The sequence below is a fragment of the Pristiophorus japonicus genome, chromosome 6 (assembly GCF_044704955.1).
Source record: "Pristiophorus japonicus isolate sPriJap1 chromosome 6, sPriJap1.hap1, whole genome shotgun sequence".
NCBI classification, from domain to species: domain Eukaryota; kingdom Metazoa; phylum Chordata; class Chondrichthyes; family Pristiophoridae; genus Pristiophorus; species Pristiophorus japonicus.
Window position 1 is genome coordinate 116,371,555 of NC_091982.1, and position 17,659 is coordinate 116,389,213.

The following is a 17,659-nucleotide window of genomic DNA, read 5'->3' on the forward strand; positions in this document are numbered from 1 at the left end:
GGCAGAGAGAGAGAGACTGGTGGGGGGAGGGAGAGAGAAAGAGGCTGGGAGGGGGAGAGAGAGAGAGGCTGGGGGGGGGGCGTGGAGAGAGAGAGGCTGGGGGAGAGAGAGATAGGCTGAGGGGCGGCAGAGAGAGGCTGGGGGGGGGGGAAGAGAGAGGCTGGAGGGTGGGGAGAGAGAGAGAGAAGCTTGGGGGGGGGGGGGGAGAGACAGAAGCTGGGGGGAGGGAGAGAGAGGCTGGGAGGGGAGAGATAGAGAGAGACTGGGAGGGGGGTGAGAAGAGAGTGAGAGGCTGGGGGGAGAGAGAGAGGCTGTGGGGGGGGAACGGGAGAGACTGGGGGCGGTGGGAGAGAGAGAGAGAGACACGGATGGGGGGGGGGGGGGGAGTGGTCGGAAGGGAGAGTGAGAACTCAGTGAAAACCGATCACGTTCTTCCAACTCCCTACAAGGGACATCTTTGGAGTGGATGATATCCAGAAGTCACGGCACTGTCACTATTCACTTCATACTCAATAAACCTGTTAACAATCTGTACACAATGCTCCATCTATGGTGGGAGGAGCAGGGAGGGGAGGATGCTCTTGTGCTGGGTAAGTCACTTTGGCTGGAGGAGGGATTCACTTGGACTGGGGTAAGTTCCTTCAGCTGGGGATGGCATACACTTGGACTGGGTTAAGGCACTTTGCTGGGGGAGGGATGTACTTGGACTGGGGTAAGGCACTTTGGCTGACCCTTGCTGTCTTCTGGAGTGCTCTGTCCTCTGTCGCTTCAGGAAGTCAAAGTGAATCGAGTTACAATTTGGAAAGTCAGTGAGACCTTGGGATGGGTGGTTCCAGTGACACATTCCTGCAAAACTTCAGGTTGTGGCTTATTCTCCAAGGGGACCAATCAGAAACAATGGGTGGAGCATGGCGGCCATTGTGGCAATACAAATAAATGCGCCCATATATTAGCATGGATAGAGGATTGGCTAACTAACAGAAAATAGTTGGATAAATGGATCATTTTCAGCATGGCAAATGCTTAGTGGGGTGCCACAGGGATCAGTGCTGGGGCTTTCAACTATAATTTATATTAATGACTCGGATGAAGGGACCGAGTGTAACATAGCCAAATTTGCTGATGATACAAAGATAGTTGAGAAAGCAAGTTGTGAGGAGGCTGTAAAGAATCTACAAAGGGATATAGGTGGGCAACAATTTGGCAGATGGAGTATAATGTGGGAAAATGTGAGGCTATCCACTTTGGTAGGAAAAATAAAAAAGCAAATTACTATTTAAATTGGGAGAGATTACAAAATGCTGTAGTACAGAGGGATCTGGGGGTTCTCGTACGTGAAACACAAAAAGTTAGCATGCAGGTACAGCAAGAAATTAGGAAGGCAAATTGCATGTTGTCCTTTATTGTAATGAGGTTGGAGTATAAGAGTAAGGTAGTCTTGCTACAATTGTACTGGGCCTCGGTGAGACCACACCTCCAGTACTGTGCAGAATTTTGGTCTCCTTTTCTAAGGAAGGATATACTTGCCTTGGAGGCAGTACAACGGAGGTTCACTAGATTGATTCCTGGGATGAGAGGACTATCTTATGATAAGAGATTGTGTAGAATGGGCCTATACTCTCTGGAGTTTAGAAGAATGAGAGTTGTTCTCATTGAAACATACACGATTGTGAAGGGGATTGACAGGGTAGATGCTGAGAGGTTAATTCCCCTGGCAGGAGTGTCTAGAACTAGGGGGCACAGTCTCAGGATAAGCGGAAGCCATTTAAGACAGATGAGGAGCAATTTCTTCACTCAGAGGGTTGTGAATCTTTGGAATGTTCTGCCTCATAGGACTGTGAATGCTGAATATATCCAAGGCTGAGATAGATAGATTTTTGGAGTCTCGGGGGAATCAAGGGATATGGAGATTGGGCGGGAAAGTGGAGTTGAGGTCGATGATCAGTCATGATCTTATTAAATGGCGGAGCAGGCGCAAAGCATCATATGGCCTACTCCTGCTCCTATTTATTATGTTCTTATCTTAACTGCCACCTGTCCAGGCACTGGTGAAGGAGCAAGAAGAAAGTGATCATGAAGACACAGTGTCACTTGATTTCATATTCCCAGCCAGCAGCTTAGATACTGACACTCTGTGTACTTTAGATGATAGATCAGACACTGGGCCTGCATGTGATGAGACACCAGGCATGAGTAGCCTGCAGACTGGACAGGAGGAAAGGGTAGCGTAAGTGCCTGCTGTCCCGTGAGTGAGGTTGCACATTAGTTCTGCTGCAGAGGACTCAAATGAAGACTTTTGATGGGATGGCCTAGAGAAGAAGGCTGATGTTTATGCACAATGAAATGCTTGTTGCATTGGGAGGCCTGCCAGAAAGCCTGAGTGCAATGTCAAGGAGCACTGAGGAGTCCAGCACCAACCTTGCACAGGGCTTTGCGCACAGCTTGGAGCCCATGATTTCCAGCACTTGGCGCACTTCTGGACTCAACCATGATGCAAGGTCTGATGGCCGATGTCTCAGCTTCCATTGCAGCACAGGCAGAAGCGACCAAAAGTCTGAGTATTGCAGTGGAAACTCAGACATCTGTTATGCAAGCTCAGACTGCTGTCATGCAGGCTCAGCTCACTGCTACGCAAGTTCAGACTGCTGCCATCATGGCTGTGTGGAAAGCTGCTTGCAGTGTGTTCCAGCAATCTGTCCTCCAACAAATTAGCAGGATTGCTGAGGCCCCACCGTGGGGAAGTGGCAGTGGCTCCATGGAGCATGAACCTGCTGTCCTCTCTCAGAATGACAGCTTTTGTGCTACCGCCACTGCCACTTCACCAGTGCCCTTGCTATTGCCTATCAACCAGCCAGCCCAGACTGCTGCCGCTCATGCCGAGATGGTGCACTCTACAGCTGAGCCTTCTAAGCCCAGAGCTGCTCGAGGTCATCCTGCAGGGCCATCTGCAGTCTCCCCGACTAAAAGTCAGCAGCCTTCCACCAGCCATTGTGCAGTCATTTGGGTGGCACTTCATAGAAGCAGTGACCACACTTGATCAGCTCCGCTGGGCAGGCCACATTGTTCACATGCCAGGACACGGGACTCCCAAAGCAAGCGCTCTACTCGGAGCTCCTTCATGGCAAATGAGCCAAAGGTGGGCAACGGAAACGTTACAAGGACACCCTCAAAGTTTCCCTGATAAAGTGCAACATCCCCACTGACTTCTGGGAGTCCCTGGCCAAAGACCGCCCTAAGTGGAGGAAGTGCATCCGGGAGGGCTCTGTGCACATCGTGTCTCGTCGCTTAGAGCATGCAGAAATCAAGCGCAGGCTACGGAAAGAGCGTGCGGCAAACCAGTCCCACCCACCCTCAACGACTATCTGTCCCTCCTGTGACAGAGACTGTGGTTCTCGTATTGGACTGTACAGCCACCTAAGAACTCTTGTTAAGAGTGGAAGCAAGTCTTCCTCGATTCCGAGGGACTGCCTATGATGCCTTCATAGGAACACTTGATCCGGCAAAGGGATACGCAAGACAGGCTTTAAGGAAATGCACAAGAGTGGTTAGTTGACCTTTTTATGTAATCTTTGATGGATTGAAGCATGCAGTTAATTTGGAATATTTTTGATATGTGGTGGCTTTCATTTCAGCATTGTGGCCAAGAAGATGCTGTGATCAGAGGGATGCTGAGGTGTGGAACTATTGGTGAATGTGGAGTTGGGGTTGTGTTCACTGGAACTGCAGTGGGATGAGTTGATCAAGGACACTGTCTGGGTTGCCTCTGCTTGCTCTTCCTCCTCCTCAACTGGTCACTGATAGCAAGGGTAGTGCCCTCATGATGGCGAGGTTGTGGAGCACGCAGCAGGCCACAACTAATCTTGAGACGTGCTCCAATGAGTACTGTCGGGCTCCTCCAGAGCGGTCCAGGCAACAGAAACCCAGTGGTCGGCTCTATGAGGTTTCATGTGGCAACGTGGCTCGTGGCTCTCACTGTACCCATGCTGGCCACGTGTGGTTGGTTTACGGAGCACAGTCAGGGGATAGCACTTGTCACCCAGCAGCCAGCCTCTGGGTTGACACGGTGTCTCAAACTGACAACAGCGGACTGGCTCAGAATAAAAGCATCATGACAGCTGTCAGTATACCGGGCATTCACCATCGTGGTGTGCTGAGCATGGATGCACGCCAAGAGCACATTCAGCGAATGGAAACATTTACGGTTGCAGTGCATCTCCGCATTTAGATGCAGTGCCCGCAAAGCTGTATGCGTGCAGACATTGGCGTCTGCACCATGGGGAAACTTGCTATCCTGACAAAGCCACGTGCATGCTCCACCTGCTTCTCTCTGTTCAGAGAGAAGACAATAAAGTCTTTCTCCTGGAATAAAGACAATCTGTCACCTCAGTTATGCAGCAGTGGAAGGCGAACTGTGAGATATTACAGGTTTCGCCTGCTCCCACCTGGAAGGATCACGATGCAAAGAAATTCAGGGTCACGATCACCTTGACAGCCATTGACAGAGCTGTCCTTGCCCTGGAGTGAGGTTGCAGGTCTGGTTGCAACAGGTGGCAGAGTTCTGAGAGCACCTCCTTCATGAAACCCATACTGCTCACACACTGCTCCTGATACAGGCTGAGGTAAGAAAATTGTTCTCGGAAGACCCTAGATGGTGCTCCTGCTCAGAGCCCTTCTACACCTCCTCCTCCTCCCTCTGCCAGCAGCTTATTCTCTTTGCTACCTCTGCTCCATGTCACTGTCATGCTGCAGGCTAAGGGGGATGACAACTAGAGCACTCATGACTGGGAGCAAGTGGTTCGACCAGAACCCTTGAAGTCAGAAGCAAGGCCTTCTCCACTTGCAGCACCACTCCTGCCACGTCACCAACTTCAAACAACTCTCAGAAGTTCCAAACAGTTTCTGAAACCTACATTGAGCCAGTTGAAATTAATCAGCGACTGACCTGGGAGCAGTTGATGAACCCTTTAAATATCACTGGTAAGGGGTCCTTGCTGATGCTGAACATATGTTTCGCTGTCTGAGCATTGATGACCGAAATGGCAGTGCTGGTGTCAAATCAGCATTGCCTGCTGATTGACGTCACAATCTGTGCTCTTGGCATACTTCTGGCACATGCTCTTACTGCCCATCCTGCTGCCCTCACCAAGATGGCATCCAATGTGGCACGCACTAGAAAGTGCATGGCGCGGATACCATTTTTGGCACACAACGGCACCCATACACTGAAAAATTGGGTGCTATGGAGCCGAATTCTTTACCCACTGTGTAGTCTTGCTTTGTATCATGTGCATTAAAAGGTGTTTGGAATTTAGATTGGTAAAGAACTACAGTATAGATGGAAAAACAGGCTCTGAATTGGAAGGGCCCTGTAACAGGTGATGGATATTCACTTGGACAGGAGACCAGAGGGAGAGCAGCACCTTTGGGACAAAACCTCAGAATGAGTTCGACCTTCAGGAAAATGTTGGAGGAGTTAACACCCAACTTGTCTAAATTATTTAACTCAATTTAGTTTCATTTATCCCAGAATTCAAAATGATAACATTAGTTTTATGCTTTAAATATTTAATTATTTCATTTCCATGTCTCCCGTGGCATTGCTCATTGAGTCAGATGATCAGCTGTTTATAAGGACATACTTTACACCATGCCACACATGATGTGTTATTCTGCTGCTAAGGTCGCAGTGTGTTTAACTTGACCTTTAGGCTACAATGTCTAAATACTGCACATAGCGCATCCTGAGGTCACTTAGAGGTTAATTGTTTCCGTGTGAATTTACAACTAGTTGTAATTGCCTGGTCAGAAAAGGCAGCGGGAAATGACTGGCTCTCTTGCTCTTATTTTTATGCTTATATTTAACAAGATTTGTTTGGATATGTAACAAAAGTATGACAGCTGAAGTAGGATGGACTCAAGACTTTTACATTTATATAATTAGAAACATAACTATTTGCACTAAAATAGAGCGTGTCCTCATCTGTGAAATAATTCTAGAGAATTATGGGCACACAAAAAACAGCAAAATTTATAATGCTGACCAATGGCAACTAAACACAACTGGTTTATCAGACCAGCTGAATCCATGTGAAAGAATTTAGTTCAAATAAATAGTTTCTAATCTATGCTGTTTCTTGTTCCATTTTAAGGTGTGGGGATCACTGTGGTCCTATTAAGTGCAATTGCCGACATTTCCTACTCCTGCCTCATCGGCTACAGCCTGTTCTACTTATTTGCTTCCTTCCAATCCCCCCTGCCGTGGGCAGACTGCTTCAGTTGGTGGGGTGCAGATGAAACATGCAGCAGGACTCCCAGAGGTACTGTGTCAACTTCAATTTGGTAAAGTATAGATGCCGACTATTCATCTTTCATTCTGTCGGTCTGACTGAGTGAGAAAAGTTAACAATAGTTTCAGTGACCATCTTCATTTTGATCGTACAGCAGAAATGCTTGGATAGAAATCAGCAGCAGGGATCACGTTACTGAGCTTTCAGGATAGTCAGGAATAAATGTTATTTTGAATATGAGAAAAGTTCTCAAGAAAATAGTTGATCTATGGTGTTGCTCATGAGAAAAATTTAAAAACCCTGTTGGGTTAAATTCACACTGGGTGGTGGTGCAAACGGGTGATGGTGAATTGGCATCCCGGTTACAACCCGCCTCACTTTCTTTTCCATGAACTTCAATGGGAAAAAACACTGGCTATCTCTTCCTCTAACTGCCTCTGCTTGCCACATATTATCTAATTCTTTCTCTCTTGTTTTTTCAATCTCTTCATTTTTTTTCACTGTTTGTGTCTCCATTTTTCTCTCTGTGTTTGTGTCTCAGTTTCTGTGTTTGTGCAGGGATATTTTGCTCACTTTTTCCCTTCATGCGAGTTTTTCCCAATGTGTCTCCCAACTTCTACATAGTTCTTACTCTGTCTGCCTCTCAAACTGCGTGAGAGCATGTTCGTCTTTTTTATTTCAATGTCTTTTCTCTTTCCTTTTCTTCTCGCCTCCCATGGGGTCCTGCTGTTCAACTCAGGACTCAAAACCCTGATGTTTGTTCTGGGATATCAAAGTCTGATTCTGTATGAATGGATCCTGCTCACTGAGTGGCTCACTGAATATATCCTGCTCACTGAATATATCCTGCTCACTGAATGGATCCTGCTCACTGGCTCACTGAATGGATCCTGCTCACTGGCTCACCTAATGGATCCTGCTCACTGAGTGGCTCACCTAATGGATCCTGTTCACTGAGTGGCTCCTGATCAATGAGTAGCATGTTGAGTGGATCTGGTCTGGTGATCCTGCTCAGAGAATGGATCCTTCTCTGTGAATGGCTCGGTGTGTAGATCCTGCTCGTTGTTTGGTGGGTGAATTCTGCTTGGAGAATAGATACAGTTAGTGACTCAGTTAGTGGATCCTGCATGGTGAGTAGATTGGTTAGGGAATTCCTGCTTGTTCAATGGCTCGATGAGAATATATTGCTCAATGAGGTACTCGATGAGTGCATACTGTTTGCTGAGTGGCTCAGTGCCTGGCTCGGTGAGTGGATTCTGTTGGGTGAGTGGATTCTGTTGGGTGAGTGGATCCTGCTGGGTGAGTAATTACGTGATTTGATCATATTGGAACCATTATAGTGGAACCATTGTAGTAAATCTCTTCTGTACCCTCTCCACAGCCTTCACATCCTTCCTAAAGTATCGTGCCCAGCTGGGGTAGAACGAGTGTTTTATGTATGTTTTGCATAACGTCCTAGAATTTATACTCTGTGGCTCTACTTATAAAGGCCAGGATCCCATGTGCTTTATTAACCACTTTGTTTACCTTCCCTGCCACCTTCAAAGATTTGTGCACAAATACCCCCAGGTCTCTCTATTCTTGCACCCCATTTAAAATTGTATGATTAATGTGCATGGTCTCCTCATTCTTCATGCCAAAATATATCACCTCACAGTTTTCAGCTTTGAATTTCATCTGCCATGTTTCTGCCCTTTCCACCAAACTCTCTATGTCCTCTTGGAATCTAAATCCATCTTCCTCACTGTTTACAACCAAGATTTGTGTCATGTGTAAATTTTGACATTGTGCCCTGTACCCACAAGTCCCAGTCATTAATGTATATCAAAAACAGCAGTGTTCCTAGTACTGAAGCTTGGGGAACACCACTGTATACCTCCCTCCAGTGCAACAAAAACAGCAGTGTTCCTAGTACTGAAGCTTGCGGGACACCACTGTATACCTCCCTCCAGTGCAACAAAAACAGCAGTGTTCCTAGTACTGAAGCTTGCGGGACACCACTGTATACCTCCCTCCAGTGCAACAAAAACAGCAGTGTTCCTAGTACTGAAGCTTGGGGAACACCACTGTATACCTCCCTCCAGTGCAACAAAAACAGCAGTGTTCCTAGTACTGAAGCTTGGGGAACACCACTGTATACCTCCCTCCAGTGCAACAAAAACAGCAGTGTTCCTAGTACTGAAGCTTGCGGGACACCACTGTATACCTCCCTCCAGTGCAACAAAAACAGCAGTGTTCCTAGTACTGAAGCTTGGGGGACACCACTGTATACCTCCCTCCAGTGCAACAAAAACAGCAGTGTTCCTAGTACTGAAGCTTGGGGGACACCACTGTATACCTCCCTCCAGTGCAACAAAAACAGCAGTGTTCCTAGTACTGAAGCTTGGGGGACACCACTGTATACCTCCCTCCAGTGCAACAAAAACAGCAGTGTTCCTAGTACTGAAGCTTGGGGGACACCACTGTATACCTCCCTTCAGTGCAACAAAAACAGCCAATCTGTTTTCTATCCCTGAGCCAATTTTCCATGATGCTACTGTTCCTTTATCCCATGGGCTTCAATTCTGCTAAAAAGCCTAATCTGTGGTACTTTATCAAATGCCTTTTGAAAGTCCATGTACACCAACATCAACTGCACTGCCCTCATCCACCTTCACTATTGCCTCATCAAAACATTCAATCAGTTTGTTCAAACACGATTTGACCTTAACAAATCTGTGCTGGGGTCTCCTTTATTAGTCCATGCTTGTCCAAGTGGTGGTTAATTTTTTCTCGGATTATTGTTTCTAAAAGCTTCCTAACCAACGATGTTAAACTGACTGGCCTGTAATTGTCAGCTTTATCCTGCTCCTCTTTTTTGAACAAAGGTGTAATATTTGCAAACCTCCAGTCCTTTGTCCTGCAAGTTTAAAGCTACACGCTCCAAGTTCAATGCCTGCAGGGCCCACTGTCCATACCCTGGCATGTCTTTGTTCTTTGCATCTGAGCTTGCGTCGGCTGGAGCTCTGAAGAAACTTGATTTCCTTCACTTGCCAACAGGACTTCGTTGCTCTGCCGACTACACTGTTTGACTCATCGGCGGTGGCTTTGCTCTGCTTCCAGTCGCTTCAAGTCTTTGCTCTGAAATCTTCTGTTAAATTGGCATCCGATCTCCTGGACTTCAGTGGACATCGCTAGACTGCTTGCTTTTCTGCTTTGAACTATACTGGGTTTCACTCTACGCTTCTGCACTGGACTACACTGGATTATACCGTAAGACTACCTGCTGCTTCTCCATCTCTGCTGCTAAAGTTTATTTTTCCTTTAACTGCGGCTGAGTCTCTGCTGAACTGGTTCTGCTGTTTTTTCAGCTCTGGTGGCCTCTCACCAACGGCTGCTGGTTTACTCATTCTACCGGTTTTCAACTTTGCTGGTCACTGGCTGCAGTTTTTATGGCGCTCTACCACAATCCACAAACTTGTGTCAATTTCACCATCAGCTTTCTGCACCGCTACCAAGTCTCCCTCCTCATCCTCGAACTCTCTACGCTTCAAATAGCTTCTGGACTTCACTCGCCTGCTTTGAACAGCGGTTTATCGATGCTCCGTGCCGGGCACATCCTGTTCATGTCAAAGTCCTTCCATGTGACCTCTGACGTTGACCCTGGTCTCCCGACTATTGTATCCCATTAACTATTACATTTAAACAGGCCAATGTAACCTGAGCTTTTCTCCTGTCCATTCACGTACGCACTTTGGCTGCCGCTCCGGACCCGAGACACTCAATACGTTTCCCCCTCTTTCCTTTTCTCTTTATCCCTCGCTGACCATTTTATCCTGTCATCATGCCTCCTTTCATCTCTCCTCTCGCTGATACTCTGCCCTCCCAAATCCCTACCGCAATCCTTCTTTACTCTTTGACATCTCATCCTCGTTGATTTCAACCTCTGTCTCAATTCATCATGCTCTCTCTTCTCTGAGTTCACTAGCTTCCTGTCCTCCCTTAATCTCGCCTTCCATGTAAACTCCCCAATCCATATTGATGGCCAGCCCCTCGATCTTGCCATCTTTCATGGCCTTGCTACTCCCATTGTGTCAATCGCAGGTAAGGCCGTCTCTAATCACTTCCTCGTATCACTCTCCATCTACATCCCCTTCCATCGCCCCCCCCCCCCAACCCTACTTCCTTCCGTGTCCGCCGCTGGAAAAAAACTCTCTCCGGACTCTCTTACAACTGCACTTATAAGTTCCCAAATGTCAAGACTTTGGCCCTCCATTCACCATGACATTTCTGCAGCTACCGATCTGCTCAATCACACCCTCATCACCACCTTTGATGCCCTAGTCCCTGTTAAAACAATTACTCTCTCTCACTCTGCCCATTCCCCCTGGTACAGCCCTGATCTTCGCTCCCTTAAGTCCAAGAGATGCAGACTTGAACAGATATGGTGGGCAACTGGTTTAGCCATTCAACACCAGACATGGCTGGTATTGTGTTCCTAACACAGATGAGACTGCACACAGGGAGGTTAAAGTAACAGTGACCTCAGTCTTTATTAAGACACTCCAGAATGAGGAACAGGCCTTAGGGGCCGGCTTATATACAGAGCTTCCAAGGGATGCTGGGATCCCTTGGGACTTCAGGGGATGCACTCCCTGGTGGCGGAACATGGGAGTGCATGCTTTACAGATACACAACATCATTCCCCAGCAAAGTCAAAATGAAAACTATTTATAAGGCGAGGCGGTCAGGAGCCTTTCTTGCCCTGGTGGACCGCCTCGGTACAAATGTCTGTTCTGGTGTGTTGGCTGTGCCCTCGCTGGCATGTTGTTGGCCCTGCAGGGCTGCTGGGTGAGCCTGGCCTTGCTGGGCTGTTGGGCGCGATGGGTTCAATTTCCTGGTCCAGGGTGGTGTCGTTGATCCTTTGGGTGTGTGTTGTGGGCTCGAAAAAGGTGGTGTCTGCTGTGGGTTGTTCAGGGCAGTCTGTGAACCGCAGCCTCGTTTGGTCCAGGTGCTTTCTACAAATTTGTCCATTGTCTAGTTTGACTACAAACACCCTACTCTCTTCTTTAGTTATCACCGTGCCCGCGATCCACTTGGGACCATGTCCATAGTTTAGCACATACACAGGGTCATTCAAATCAATTTCCCGTGACACAGTGGAGCGACCATCATTTACATTTTGTTGCTGCCGCCTGCTCTCTACCTGATCATGCAGGTTCGGGTGGACCAGCAAGAGTCTGGTTTTAAGTGTCCTTTTCATGAGTAGCTCAGCCGGAGGCAAACCTGTGAGCGAGTGGGGTCTCGTGCGGTAGCTGAGCAGTACTCAGGACAGGCGGGTTTGGAGTGAACCTTCTGTGACTCGTTTAAGGCTCTGTTTGATTGTTTGTACTGCCCGCTCTGTCTGCCCATTAGAGGCTGCTCTAAACGGGGCCGAGGTGACATGTTTGATCCCATTGCGGGTCATGAATTCTTTAAATTCGGCACTGGTGAAACATGGCCCGTTGTCACTGACCAGTATGTCAGACAGGCCGTGGGTGGCAAACATGGCCCTCAGGCTTTCAATGGTGGCGGTGGCGGTGCTTCCCGACATTATTTCACATTCAATCCATTTTGAAAAAGCATCCACCACCACCAGGAACATTTTACCGAGAAACGGGCCCACATAGTCAACATGGATCCTCGACCATGGTCTGGAGGGCCAGGACCACAAACTCAACTGAGCACACACGCTGCATTGCCGTACACAGGGCTCTAAGTCAGAGTTGATACCGAGCCACCACACGTGGGATCTGGCTATCGCTTTCATCATTACTATACCCGGGTGTGTGCTGTGGAGATCCAAGATGAACGTCTCCCTGCCCTTTTTGGGTAGCACTACGCGGTTACCCCACAACAGGCAGTCCGCCTGAATGGACAGTTCGTCTTTTTGCCGCTGGAACGGCTTGATTCGCCCTTGCATTTCAACGGAGATGCTGACCCAGCTCCTATGCAGTACACAGCTTTTTACTTGGGACAGCAGAGGATCTTGGCTGGTCCAAGTCCTAATCTGGCGGGCCATGACAGGTGATTTATCATTTTCAAACGCTTCCATGACCATCAACAAGTCTGCGGGCTGCGCCACCATCAACAAGTTTGCAGGCTGCATCATTTCCACCCCCGTGGTGGGCAATGGTAACCGACTGAGAGCTTCCGCGCAGTTCTCGGTGCTTGGCCTGTGGCGGATGGTATAGTTATACGCTGATAGCGCGAGTGCCCACCTTTGTATGCAGGCTGAGGCATTCATATTGTTAGCGCAAATGTACCCTTCCAAGAATCACTCGTCACTCAGGGTCGGTCCATACATCAAAACAGTTTATTACGCCAGCGGGGAGATGAAGCAACTGGTGGGTCCAGGTACCCCTCTCCACCGAACAAAGGATTTAATGGATTTTTATATGTTTTACAACAGTTTACCACAGTTACATCAGCCCATTTCGGCCGGACACTATCCAATCATATTGATTATAGATTACATATAGATTCAATTAGACCAATAGAGTTAGTCTCTAAACGTTAGGTGGCTGCGTGATCGCCTCATGTGTTGCCTAGACATGTGTTGCTAAGGGTTATTCATGGTCTTGTGACATGGTCTGGGCCCCCCCCCCTTATCTTACTGTCCTTGGGTGCTGTCTTTGGGCAGTCTCCTTATCTTAGTCCTGTTACAGAGTCGTATTGTCCTAACATGAACCAGAACATCTTGTCTGAGGCCTGGCTGATTAGAGACATCTGCAAAGCATGCTTGTTATTCCTGTGTGTGAGAAACAACAGTTTCCAGGAATGCAGCCTCTTTCAGCTAGCAGAAACCCCTTGAGGCTTTGCTAAATCACGGGCAGCCATCTTTATACATTTTACACACATATTTAATATTACAGTTACATATTTAGTTCTAACCATATGCTACAGGTGCCGTTGCCCTAGGGGAAAATCTTTCCGCTATAACAATCCCACTTTTCGGTCAAGGGGCTAGTCCTAGCCCCCTGAAACCAACACTAATTTATATTCTGTTATAGTTTTGTATCACCCAGTACTCCCTGCTTTGACGTGCTGGCTAGTCACGTGATTTCAGCTTATCTGAGCTTTGGTGTTAAACCTCCATTGTTGTGCATAATATTTGCAAGACCGGCAAACCATGATTCCCCATGCTACCGCTAGGACTAGCTGTATTCCGACCAGTATGTGTGATATAATTCGAATTCAAGGGTGGATGTTAACATTCATCCCTCAGTTCCAAACCCTCCTCCACCAACTCTCATCCTGCAGCTCGGTGTCGGTGTCTTTTTCCAGTATTTCAATCTTTGTCCGCAGTTGGTGGTAGAGCTTAACAGACTGTCCGACTCTGAGTCTTAATTCCCTTAGTACCTCTGCTAAATGGGGAATAGGGGCCTGTTCTGGCTCGTCATAGTCCTGCAGGTGATCATGTAGTTGATCAGTAGCGTCAATGATTTTGGTACCTCGCCATCTAACTTGGATAATGCGGGCTTGCCCTATAGTACCAGGTCGTACGGGTATAAAGCCGAAGTTTGGTTGCGGGATCTGACATTGCAAGCCGTTATACTGATATGAGTGTTCCGTGGTGGAGACACAGTATCTCCCTTTTCCTCTGTACCCGGCCCGAGCAAAATGTGTAGGGGCGGGTACTATTTCCAAAATGCATCCATCGGTTCGATTAAAACCACACTCATCTAATTCTCCCTGTCCCACCGGGTGGGGGCACACCGTGATCTCGCCCCTCTGCTTGCACCCTGTCAGGGAGAAGCCGTATAGTGTGTTGTCTCTACGGATAGCGGAGTCTGCGGTTAAGTATTAACTAAGGGAGGCATTGTCCCGTACAACCCCGATATTCTCCAGTTGATAAAGGGGAAATGGACCTGAGTCTCGTGTGACTATCGGAATCACCTGGGCAATCCCCACTCCCGCAGCTGTGCCCATTTGGCAGTTTGGGATCGCTGGGTATACTCTGGTTAGTCCCTTCAGAGTGCAGTTATCCAGTGTCCCCTTCAGCTTGGCTAGCTGAGCCAGATGTGAGCTGTCTATCCAGTCCGGTACCTCCCCCCTTTGGATCTGATCGAGGTTGTGTTGTATCTGTCCTACCATCCACAAACCGTAAGCATGACAGAGTTGCCCTTATCGGAGCTTTCCGGCATCTTCCTTTTCTCTGTCAATTAGACGATTAATTGTTTTGGCATGTGTCTCGATTATTGAAATTCCATCTATCTGTATCTCTGTGCCTTCCCTTCCTAAATTGGCTTGGTCTTTCTGATTCTGCTCTGCCCGCTCTAACAGTTTCCTCATCACCTTTTAAGTTGTTCCACCTTTTCATTCAGCCCTTGTATATCCAGTGAGTTTACTATGGAGATCCCGGTATTAAAGCCGGTAGCAGCGTTGCTAATTATTCCCCTCTTATGCCTATGCACCTGCTCTTGTCCTCGTAACCTACTGGCACCCATGGCATTGGCAGCCTGCTGCATTAGAACCTTACTTAATACACTATACATCTTCCTTGCCTGTTCTGTACAATACTCCGGCATTTGTATGCCTGAAATATTGATCAGAACAGACACAATTCCATGCTTAACATTATGTGTTAAAATAAGTTCTGTCCGTGCTCCAGTCCTTGGCTGCTGGGATACATATTCCATCAGTTAAATCAAACAAGATCCCATAGTTCGGGTAAGTGTGTCTTTCCTGCATTTGCTGCATCCCCGTAGTCCTTCCGGGTTATCTGATGCTTGTATGAGTGTCGAGATCCCTAGTATCATGCTGCAGAGCTGAAGTGGCCACTGTGATTCCATCTCGGGTGTTTTATCTGCAAATTTTAAACAGATCCTGGTCGTCACCAGGTATTAGATTCTGGTCTACTCATCTTTTATCCATGCATGTCGAGGTCACTCTGTGAAATCGGAGGTAAGGGTTAGGTTGGGTTTGTGGACTCCCCACCGTGGGGTACATTGGCTCTGTTGTCATAGGTGATGGTGCTAAGGCTGCGCACTGCACTATCTGTCTGGTCCCGTTTTTTTTTTATCTCTTCCAGCTTATTTATCTTAGCTTTTAACTCCTGAATTTGTTTTGTTTGAGTATCTATTTCTTTATTGTATCAAGAAGTAGAATTACATATGTAAGGGGAGCTTGGGGTGTGGGTTCGAATCCCCACTCCCCTGGGGTTCTGTACGTGCGATTTATGAGGATAGGTGAGTAACGAGGCACCAGACACAGTGGGTAAGGGAACAAAATGGCTAATGTTGTTTATTTAGAATAGTAAACACCAAGATAGAGGGCATAGGAAGAGGTCATAAATTGCAGTAATGGCACAATCTCACTCAACAACACTAAAAATCTCGCAACAGGGAAGGGGAAAATAAAAGGTTATAACATTCCACTCACACACAACCACACCTCCCACTTCCACCCTTCCTACCAATTCCTATCCTAAATTGAGTCTGTGAGGGGGTTTGGGCTATACTCACAATCCTACCAACTCCGGGATTCTGGGGGCACTTATTTCAGCTCGGGGTCCCTCTGGGGTGGGTTTTACGTTGTTGGTCAGTTCGGTTTTCCTCCTCGATGTTGTGTCGGTTTCTTCTATTTGCCTCTCGGTTGGCTCCTAAGCAAAAAGCTGCTGGAGTTAAGCACACCTTCCCCAGAGCGAGGGCTTTGTGAAAAGCTGACTCAACTCCCACAAGCTGACTCCCACTGCTCCAAAAGCTGACTCCAACTCCTTCCCTACCGTGTTTTTTTTGCAGCTTTCCTTATAGTCAGTTCATCTTCGCGCCAAAACTGCATTTGCCTCTCGGTATCGGTCTCTCTATGACTGCCACTGCTCCTCGACTCCTTCTCCTACTGCCCCAGCTGTTCCCCGCCACCCCCCCCCCCCCCAACCCACTGCTGGTTCTGTAGGTCCTATCTTTGTATCCAATTTAGTTCTGGCCTTTTCGCGCTCAAACTCAGTTGGTGGTCCATTGTGTAAGTTTGGGCGGGGAGATAGCTTTGAATATTTAATCAGCAGATGTCACAGGTACAGGTAGGTGTGGGGACAGGGGTATTGTTTCAGTGCACATTGGTGCCTCAAAGTCTGCTGATCCATTGTAACAGTCCGGGGAGTCAATCAGTTTGGGCCTCCCCTTTGATAGGCCATTAGGTAGATGATGGTCCACATTAATTAGGGGTGAGTCATATTTTCAAACTGGTTAGTCCCGATTGGTTGAGGATTTCCCCGCTTCAAGCCCGACTCGACCCCTGATTGGCCTGCCAGAATGCACTTTTCCCCCATTGGCCAGTGCCTCCGTCTCGCTTGTGAGCCAGACTCCACAATGTCTGTATCCGCCCACACGTTTCCCAGCCTGCCTGGTCTGAGGATTTTACTTGGCCAAAAATGTTCATTTAAAATGTATAGGGCGATCCCATGGTAGTTTTCTTGTCCTTAGGGTGTTCCAGTCAAATGCGGCAGTGCATTTTCAAAACTTACATTCCCCCAATAAAACACTCTGTTATCAAAATGTGAAGCAAAATCTTTTCCCTCTCAGAGCCAATCTTCCCCAAATCTTACCTCAACCCACGATAAAACATTAAAATACACCAATGGTATTCAAACCTTTGGAATCAATACAATACAATACAATACTGAAAATGTAAAATGTAAAAATAATCTTCACCAAAATCATAATAGTACATAGTATCACACATCAGTCACGGACTGGGAGAAATTTAGAACTCAGCAGAGGAGGACAAAGGGTTTGATTAGGGCAGGGAAAATAGAGTATGAGAGGAAGCTTGCAGGGAACATTAAGACGGATTGCAAAAGCTTCTATAAATATGTGAAGAGAAAAAGGTTAGTAAAGACAAACGTAGGTCCCCTGCAGTCAGAATCAGGGGAAGTCATAACGGGGAACAAAGAAATGGCAGACCAATTGAACAAGTACTTTGGTTCGGTATTCACTAAGGAGGACACAAACAACCTTCCGGACATAAAAGGGGCCAGAGGGTCTAGTAAGAAGGAGGAACTAAGGGAAATCCTTATTAGTCGGAAAATTGTGTTGGGGAAATTGATGGGATTGAAGGCCGATAAATCCCCAGGGCCTAATGGACTGCATCCCAGCGTACATAAGGCGGTGGCCTTGGAAATAGCGGATGCATTGACAGTCATTTTCCAACATTCCATAGACTCTGGATCAGTTCCTATGGAGTGGAGGGTAACCAATGTAACCCCACTTTTTAAAAAAGGAGAGAGAGAGAAAACAGGGAATTATAGACCGGTCAGTCTGACATCGGTAGTGGGTAAAATGATGGAATCAATTATTAAGGATGTCATAGCAGTGCATTTGGAAAGAAGTGACATGATAGGTCCAAGTCAGCAT

The 17,659-nt window shown here is 47.4% G+C and overlaps 1 protein-coding gene across 1 annotated transcript in view; it reads left to right on the top strand.

Annotated features, from left to right (window-relative positions):
* Positions 1 to 17,659, top strand: part of LOC139265222 (sodium- and chloride-dependent neutral and basic amino acid transporter B(0+)-like) — a 186,992-nt gene that overhangs the window by 37,410 nt on the left and 131,923 nt on the right. The window contains exon 4 of the mRNA XM_070882148.1: positions 6,150 to 6,317. Within this exon, the coding sequence (XP_070738249.1) occupies positions 6,150 to 6,317 (168 nt within the window). The remainder of the gene's footprint in view (positions 1 to 6,149; positions 6,318 to 17,659) is intronic.